Source organism: Sesamum indicum, linkage group LG1 (genome assembly GCF_026168435.1).
Source record: "Sesamum indicum cultivar Baizhima isolate 11 linkage group LG1, ASM2616843v1, whole genome shotgun sequence".
Lineage (NCBI taxonomy): Eukaryota > Viridiplantae > Streptophyta > Magnoliopsida > Lamiales > Pedaliaceae > Sesamum > Sesamum indicum.
In genome coordinates, this window is record NC_142657.1 from 2729538 (window position 1) to 2739383 (window position 9846).

Genomic DNA, 9846 nt, shown 5'->3' on the forward strand with positions numbered 1-9846 from the left:
GATTCATCATTGTAATGAGTTTTAAGCATTTTTATGTATGAATTTACAACTGCAGGGATTCAACATAAATTAAGAACAGTAATGCAAACTGTTGTGTCAACATTTTTCTTGGCAAATTGTAATATTGGTCTCTATACTTTCCCAAATTTTGTTTTGGTACCAAATCTTTCAAAAAAAAAAAAAAAATAGCAAAGTTATTCCCAAAAGTACCTTAGTTTTTAACACAGCCAGCACATGTAATTTCACACTTGGCTGTTTAACCCAACCAACAATATTGCACTTTTAGTCCATTTGCGGTCTTCTTAGATAGTCTCAAATTTCAGGTTCAAATTTTTAAAAATTATGCATTGATTGTACTCTTTAAAATATTCAGTTAAATAGGTAATGAAATTTGAATATGCAGACATATATCACTGTCAGTTCATTACAATATAATTGAGGGAAAATATGCATGACTATTGCGTTCAAATAATAATAAGTTTTATTTAAAATTATGTCAACGTATTTAATAGTTAACTAAGAACGGCCTATTTATATATTAAATATTAATATACATTTCTATTATGCAATGCATTTACTGATTATATATTATGTACAATTTTATAATATACTTAAATATAAGTTGTGTATAAGTTCAATTAATATTTATCACTTTCCCTGCAAATCTTTCTCATAGGAATTTAATTTTGTTTAATATTTATCACTCCTATTTTGCCAACAATAAGGAAATATCCACTTAAAGTCCTTCACGTGTCAAGCACATGTAATTATTTATTTATTACAGTGAACTTACAGATACATATTATGTTGTTTGTCTTTGAAGAAATATATGAAAGAGGACAATTTTGAATACATAAATTTTGAATTTGGGATAATAGAATGTTGAGTTCCTAAAATTTGAGACTACATATGAAGACTCTTATTACATGGGACTAAAATTAAGATCTTACCCAATTGGATTGACAACAATATAAGAAATTAATGAAAATTCAATTTTAAGACAAACTTTGCAATTTTTCTGGATTTTGGTATAGAAAAGTGTGGGACTATTTTTTTGCAAACCGTCACACTTTTAATTATTAAACTAGTAAAGAAACTACAAGTCTGTATATGTATAATTTAAAATTTTGTTATATTTGTATTATTAAATGTGATAGAAGGACGATAAAATGAATAATTGGTTACAAATAAAAAAGTTAAATTTAAATGTACATGAACAGAATATAACTAAGAGGATGTTTGCTAAACTTTTCTAAAATGTCGTATAATAAGATGTTGGATCTTATTTAAAATAAGTTGCTAAAGTATTTGAATAAAATAAGATATTAAAGTTTATAAGATATTTTCACATCTTATAAAATGTTTTAAGAGCTTATAAAATGTTGAATCTTATTTAGAAATAAGTTCCTAAAGTGTTTAGATAAAACAAGATATTAAAGCTTATAAGATAGTTTCAGATCTTATAAAATACACTACAAAAAAAGCAGGATTTGTAACGGTTTTTTTGTAATGGCCTTATGGCCGTTCCAATACGCACGGCTTTTGTAACATTTTTGTAATGAAATGGATGTGCTGACGTTGTTGACGGGGTAATAAAAAAGAAATAATTTTGTAACGTCCAGAACGTTACAATAGCCATTACAAAATTTGTGTGCCTAAAATCGTTACAATTTGTAGGTCGTTACTAATTTGCTATGATTTTTGTAATGGCTAGTTATTTTTGTAATGGCTTTTTGGTGAACAAGGTCCCGTTACAATGGCCATGGCAAAATCGTTGGAATACTTACAAAAAGACGGTGCCACAAAAAAACTTATATATTCATTTCATTTCATTGCAATTCATTTGTTGTAGAAATTCTTACTAACCTCAGATACTCTCAACACTCTAATTTTCGCGCATATACATTTGATTGGTTTTTAGATTATTACTCGAATTTTGGACTGTCAACTAGTGTTGATCAGTTGGTTGACTATGTAACAAAGATTAATTTAATATTTTATTGTGTTTAATTAAATTAATTTTAGTTTATTTATTTTAGTTTTATAATTTTTTGTTAATCTTCTATCATGTTAATTATATGTATCCTCCTAAAAAGTATAGTGCAATATTTATAAATTCGTCGGTCGTCAAATTAGAAAATTAATTAGATATATATACGTGTGAATACAGTGATATATATATATCATCATGTTACGAGAATTGAGGAGATGGATGTATAACAAGAACCTCCCAGTGAGGGCAGGTTTTACACCAGAGTTTGAGGATGGCCTTGAGACTTAAATGGGCAAAGGATTAGCGTGGACATAGGGATGGAGATAAAATTAGGTGACCTTGCCAAAAATGCAAAAACACAAGGTTCAGGAAACCCGACGATGTCAGTTATCACTTGTATATGCGAGATTTTGTGCCAAAATATTACAATAGTACTTCTCATGATGAGGATAGGGAGTAGGAGTAATTTAAGGCTATGACTGTCGCTTTAGTGTCTGAGGAGCAAACCCAAGTTGTCCATGTCGAGGGTAATTATTCACATTGGTGTGAAGAACAACATATGGATTGGGCGCAGAGGATGGTTTTTTATACAGCAAGGCCGAGTAATTTTTCTTCTTCTCACGATGTGTGCAAGATGACGATACGAGGTCCTGCCCTATTCATGCCAATCCTAGTTCATATTATTATGGCGGTGGTCTCTACGATTATTGGTCAGGGTTTGCAGACCATTTTTACAATATAGTACATGCTGCCAACCAGCCATATTTTTGCTGAGTTGGTGGATATCAAGGTGGACGGCCATATTTCTGAGCGATCATATGATCGAATATCCTAGTAGGCTAATAAAATATTGCCCCTGGTTCATACCCTGCCGAGAGATTACTACAGCACGCAGAAGTTGATAATAGATTTGAGTTTACTCGTTGAGAAGATCAATGCATGTAAGAATGGTTGCATGTTGTACTAGAAGGACGACGTCGATTTGGGGCACTACAAATTTTGTGGAGACGCCAGGTACAAGCCGAACCGAGTGCGAGACCCACGCTGCAAGAAGTCCCCATATGCCATCCTTAGGTACCTGCCGCTTACTCCCCTTCTGTATAGGTTGTATTCTTCGAGGAACTCTATCAAGCACATGAAGTGCCATGCCACACATCAAACCGATGAGGGGTTAATGTGTCATCCATCTGATGCTGAGGTTTGAAAGCATTTTGACCAGACGTATCTCGATTTTGCAAAAGAGCCGCGTAATGTTCGGCTGCATCTTTGCACATGGTTAGTACGATCGTAATTATTCATGTTGGCCCGTTACTATTACACTACACAGTCTCCCCCCTGGTATGCGCATGAGTTTTGAGTAATGTTTCTGATGATGGTGATCCCTGACCCTTCTAATATGAAGCATCTGATCAATGTGTACTTGGAACCATTGATCAAAGAGTTGTTGTAGTTGTGGAATGTGCATGTTCGAACATATGACAATGCCACGGACAAGATATTCATCATGTGGGCAGCGTTGATGTGGACTGTGAACAACCTACCCACCTATGGGATGGCGTTTGGGTGGAGTACCAAAGATGTTATGGGTTGTCCAATTTGTATAGATTACACGCGGGCATTCTATCTACAGACAGCAGGAAGGCGTGCTACTTTAATTGCCACAGATGGTTTCTACTTGAGCACCATTCCTATTGAAGGAACAAGAAAAGCTTTCATGAAGAATTGTGTTGAATATAAAGTTGCATACTCGAGGCTGACAGGATACCAGATCCTGGATTGGTTTGTAGACATTAGTTCTACAGTTGAAATGCCGTTGATACTCCTTTCCGACTATGGTAGCGACTACAAGTGAACGAAGAAAAGCATCTTCTGCGATCTTCCATACCGGGGTACACATCTTCTGACATAGCTTTGATGTCATGCACATTGAGAAAAATATATTTCTATAATATATTCAACACGATCATGGACATTAAGGGAAGGATTAAGGATAATTTGAATGCACGCAAGGATTTGAAGATCATCTGTAATCTCCCGGAGCTTCATTTGGATACACATAGAGCGAACATTATACCTAAATGAGTCTATACCCTGACGAAAGAGCAGAAGAAGACGATATATGAATGGATTCATGACTTTAAGTTTCCTGATGGCTATGCCTCTAACCTTGCTCGATGCGTTGATATGACAGAATTGCGGATGCATGGCATGAAGAGCCACGACTGTCACGTATTAATGCTGAAATTGATCCCGATAACCTTTCCTGAGATGCTTCCCTAGCATGTATGGAGCGCATTAATGGAGGTTAGTCTTTTATTCTAAAGCATATGCTCGACCACGCTTGATGTTGCCAAGCTACTAGAAAACTATGTGCCATCATACTGTGCAACCTTGAGAAGATATTTCCTCTAACTTTTTTTAACTTCATAAAGCACCTCATTGTTCACCTATCGTATGAATCTTGCATAGGGGGACTAGTGCAATATAGGTGGATGAACTCATTTGAAGATGCACATTTTGATCAACTGTGAAGTAGTTACGCCATATTATGAGTAAGTTGTTATTTTCAATATACATATATGTTAATTAGTGTATTCATGTATTTATATACACATATAATTTATCTGATTAATATATGTATAAATCATACGTGAACAAACTGTACCAGCACCACATTCTGCCGACCCAATTGTTGATCGACTTGTATCGACTGAGTTCAAGGATTCGTTCAAACAACGTGTAAGTTAATAGATTTTTTTCTAATTTTTAAAAGTACGTTATGTCCAAATTCAAAAATCTGATTAATATACGAACGGGTAGGTACATCCCGAGTTGAACTACACAGACAATGAGCTCCTGAAGTGTCATTATTCGAGTCAAAGTGCAAAATTAACGTCGGCCCCTTGTTATGTTGTGAACGGGTACAACTTCCACACAAAACATCACAACGTCAGCAAGTCAACCATGAATTGTGGGGTGTGTCAAAAGTTCATCGTATACAAACGAGGATAATGACTTCTATGGAATCATCAAAGAGATCATTCAATTGACATACCCACTTATTCCGAACTTGCACATCGTTCTGTTCAAGTTTCGCTGTGTCGATTTAGTAAGAGGCATGAAGGTAACCCACACTGTCACCTCATTGATGTAAAGTTCAAAAAGATGTACCAAAAGGATAAGTCATTCATACTTTCACAACAAGCAGTATAAGTGTACTACGCTGAGTACCCAAGTATGAAGAGGGACAAAGCAGATTAGATGTCTATTTGAAAAAACAAGGCTCAGAGAGTTATCGATGAGTCCAAGTGGAGTGAGATGGCATATCAGCCGGAGTAAGTCATACCAGTCTCTAAAGTTGCTATGGACAATCAGTCGTACGATCTACGTGATCCCAATGATTTTCAAATTGTAGTCGATCTTTTGATTGCACATCAGTAGGGTGCAGATACTTCGTGGACTCAAGCTGGTAAATTGATAATGAAGATGAAGAGGATGATGAGGACAGCTTCAAAGACTACGAGACTGACGAGGATGCATACGAGGCTACATAATGTATATTTTTTTTAATAAAATATTTTTATTTTGCAATGTTGTAAAATAAATAAAAATTATAAAAAGAATTTATTTTGGAATGGCCAATTTAATTCAGAAATTATTGCAAAGACCATTACAATGTAAGTCAGCCAACTTTTGGCGCCAGGCAGGAAATGAAACTTTGTAAAGGCCAAAATGCTAAAGGCCGTTACAAACTAAAATTTTTGAAATGAAAATAAAAAAAGAAGAGATGAGAATTTTGATTTTGATTGGCTATTACAAAGATAAGTTGTACCAGCTGTTACAAAAGCAGTTACAAAAAATGAGTCATCTTAAAATTTTAGATTGAAAAATACGATATCTTTACATCCTGGCACCCGATTTATCCCAAATTTAAATATATACAAGTATGTATCCATTATACTATATCAGACGGTATGATATTAAATCACATGGCTTGATTTAGAAATACACCACTTTGAATGATTAATATTACATTTCAGAAATGATATATCGAAATCCGTCTACCCAATAAGGCTACAACTTGGTCGAATGAATTCTTCTATAAGTGTGATCATATCTAACAATTTGATCTTAATTTTGACGGTCCGACTAACCCATGTAGTTCGACACTGTAAGATAATAGTTACATCAATGTAATACTAATATTTATGAATATACAAATTTATTGCATACTGCGTACATATATCAATGTCAAATAAAAATTTTGTTTGTTTAGTGTATTTCAATTATATTGTTTTGCTACAATGATACATTTCTACAGCATTGAATCGTCGAAAATGGTGTTTTTTTAAAAAAAATTCAATGAAAATAATTATTATTTGTACCACTCTTTGTAACGGATTTTATCGACGTCGTCTCCGTATTTTGTACTACATTTTGTAACGACTTTTGAAATGATTACCATACACTGTATAATTTGTAGTGACTTTTGTAATGACTTTTCAATTGTTGTAACTCTATTTGGTACGATTTTGGGAACGACTATGGCCGTTTCAAAATTATATATATACAACACTTGTAAAATTTTTTTCTTAGTTTCTCTTCTCTTCCCTATTTCTCTCTTACTCTCTCAGGTCGCCACCCCCCCTCCACTACCCCTCCCTCTCTCTCTCTCCCTACTTCTCATTCTCTCTATCTCTCTCTTCCCTTCCCCTCACCCCCATCGCCGTCGTCAGCCGCCCCTATCACAAGGTAAGTCCCCCCGTAATTTTATGTATTTATTTTTCTTTGATTTATTTTAAAATTTATATAATTATTATGTAATTTTTTAAATATTTGTATAATTGTTGTGTAATTCTGTAATTTTTAAATTTTGTGAAATTTTACAAAAGCAAGTTAAAAAAAATTCATTTCTGTAATTTTAAAAAAAATCTGAATTCTTTTTTAATTATTGTAAATTTCTGAAAATTTTCAATTTCTACAATTAATTTTTTTTTATATTTCTGAATTTTTTCTTTTTTTAATTTTAAAAAACAAAATAAAAATTTTTCCATTATTTCAGAATTTTTTTTGAATTTCTTTCTGAAATTTTTCATAATTTCTGAATTTTTTTTTCATTTTCTATAATTTTAAAAAAGTTCAAATTTTTTTCCATAATTTATGAAATTTTTTATTTTCTATAATTTAAAAAAAAATTCGAAATTTTTCATAATTTCTGAATTTCTTTTGAAATTTTTGTAATTTCTGTAATTTCGATAATTTTAGGAAAATATGGACCTTATTGCAATTTGTTGGGAAAAACGTAACATAATAAAAATCTAGCATAAGTTTCGACCTTAATGAAACTTTTAGGAAAAAATTCGACCTTAATGTAATTTTAGGCGAAATTTGGACATTAATGTAATTTTATGCAAAATTTGGATCTAAATACAATACTACGGAAAATTATGCATTTTAGAAAAAACAATTGGTCATTAATGTAATATTAGGCAAAATTTGGACCTATATGCAATTTCTAGGAGAATTTGTATTAGATGGAAAAAAATTGAACGTTAATGTAATTTTACACAAAAGTTGGACGTAATTGCAATTTAAAGGTATATTATGCATTTTTGGAAAAAAAATTTGGACCCTAATGTAATTTTAGACAAAATTTACTTAAATGCAATTAGTAGGAAATATTTGAATCTTTATCTAATTAAATGCAATTTTAGGAAATTAATTAATGGTCCTTATATAATGAATGCCAATTTTAAGGGAAAAAAATGATATTTAATGAATTTCTTATAAATGTTTTAAGGAAAAAATTAGGACCTTAATGCAAAATTTAGGATAAATTTGGACTTTAATAGTATGAATTTTATAAAAAAATAATTTAATCAATAATAAAATAAAATTACGTGATTTTAATGCTAATAATTTTTTCAAATGTAGATAATGACAATCGGTGCTCTGCCATCCCTATGACGAGGTTGTGGCTCGGGCTATGGTCGCACCTATGACCGTGGCCCTCGCAGCCCTCCCTGGGATAAACCAGCGAATACACCTCCAGCCGCCTCATCCTCGTAGGGAGTGTCCAAGGCCCCGTTAATACCTGCAGACTCCCCCGCAATGGGGTCAGATACGACGGGGGCCAGCAGTTCAAAGGTCCTGGCCGGACCATGGGATGCACCACCACCACCAACCTCTACTACCCCTAGTGGCCCAGAGGCATTACATCAGCCTTCGGGATACAAGGTACGTAGAAGAATTTATTCATTTATTTTATAACTTTTTCCAAATTGATTTTAATATTTAATTATTATTTTCAGGTCCGACCTAGATTTTCACATGCAATCAAGGCTATAGTTAAAGGGCATTATCTGCATTCTTGGGCCAACATATCACAGATCCCATTCAAAAAACTGAAGGTAATAATAATATTTTTAATTTTAATTAATATTTATATTTGTTTTTAATTTGTCAAATTTGCAGATGTCATACTGGTGGGACTGCAACGACGAGTTGATGTTCAAACTTGTCAAGTCGCAAGAGGGAAGTTCCTGTGGAAACGGTTCGCTGACGCCCAAAATTAGTTGGCCCAGCCATTGTGGCTGGCGAGGAGATCTGGCGCAAGCTCTTGGGGTTCTGGTCGAGCCCAGAAATCCAGGCACAGTCAGTAAAAAATAAAGCCAATCGAGCAGCCAACCCGAAAACAACTGCAACTGTGTACCGCTGGGGCACAAACGAAAGATAGTAAGTATTTTAACGTATATTAGTAATTTCATTTAATTTTTTATATTTTTAAATATTTTTTAAATTAATTTTTGAATTGGAGACACAACTAGAACGTCCCATCACTTAGATGAAGCTGTTCAAGAAAGTCAACAAGAAGAAAGAGGACGGCCAGTGGAGCGGCCCGAGGGCGGAGGAGGTCACTGTAAGGAATTAAAAAAATTTACATAATTTATTCTTTTAATTTTAAATTCTTTTCCTTAATCTAATTATTTAACATGTTCGTAGGAGATGTTCTTGAGGATAATGGAGGAACGCCAGAGCAACAATAAAGAGCCTCCATTGTCGTCTTAAAGCTCCATGGCCCTGAACGCACAGCAGGTTAGATGTCAGTAGCGGTCGACTGGAAGAGGGGCCGAGTATTTGGTCTCACTCCGAGGCCCACTACGCAGTTCCTGGACCATCACAGGCTAGTCGTCCGACTGCTCCATTGGCCTCGTCACCATAGCCGCAGAGCCCTGACCTAGATGATTAAGTGTTGGCCCTCAGTGTTACATCAGAAGCATCGGTCCCAACTGGCCCGATCATCTAGCGCCTGAGCCTCCAACTGATCCCCCAGCACCCAATCGCGACGACGACGAACACGCGACTGCCGGGTATAATAATATAGATTAGGATTACTTTTTTTGTATTTTGTAAAAATACAGTTTTGTAATAACATTTTTATTTTTTTAATTAAATTATTAATTTTTTGTTATATTGTGGGTTTTGTATATAAATTCATTTAGTTAAATTTATAAAAATAAATATTAAATTATATTTAATAAAATTAAATAAAATGAATATTAAAAAATATATTAAATAAATAATAATTTTGTAACTGAATTTGTAACGACTTTTTTAATACATCAAGAGCAGATAAAATTATCAGGCCGTTACAAAGACTATGCCAAAAATAATTATCAATTTGAAACGTGACCGTTTAAAAAATCGCTATAAAATCTGTGAGAAAAGCAGTTACAAATGCAGTGGAAAAAATAGATATAATATAATTCAGAATCATTTCAAAGAGTATTACAAAAATCATTCCAAATGTCGAGTACAACCATACCTAAATGTGTTACAAAAGCCATTAGAAA

The 9846-nt window shown here is 33.5% G+C and overlaps 1 protein-coding gene across 2 annotated transcripts; it reads left to right on the top strand.

Annotated features, from left to right (window-relative positions):
- Positions 1 to 6620: 6620 nt before the first annotated feature.
- On the top strand, positions 6621 to 9378 carry LOC148789321 (uncharacterized). 2 transcript variants are annotated; one of them, XM_088885395.1, is made up of 6 exons: positions 6621 to 6745; positions 7928 to 8230; positions 8305 to 8403; positions 8468 to 8728; positions 8811 to 8912; positions 8996 to 9378. In XM_088885395.1, exons 2-4 carry the CDS (start codon positions 8105 to 8107, stop codon positions 8660 to 8662), a joined length of 420 nt encoding a protein of 139 aa, XP_088741521.1. In that variant the 5' UTR covers positions 6621 to 6745; positions 7928 to 8104; the 3' UTR covers positions 8663 to 8728; positions 8811 to 8912; positions 8996 to 9378. The 2 variants fall into 2 exon arrangements, with proteins under 2 accessions (XP_088741521.1, XP_088741520.1); XM_088885394.1 differs by having other exon boundaries at positions 8468 to 8912.
- Positions 9379 to 9846: the final 468 nt, after the last annotated feature.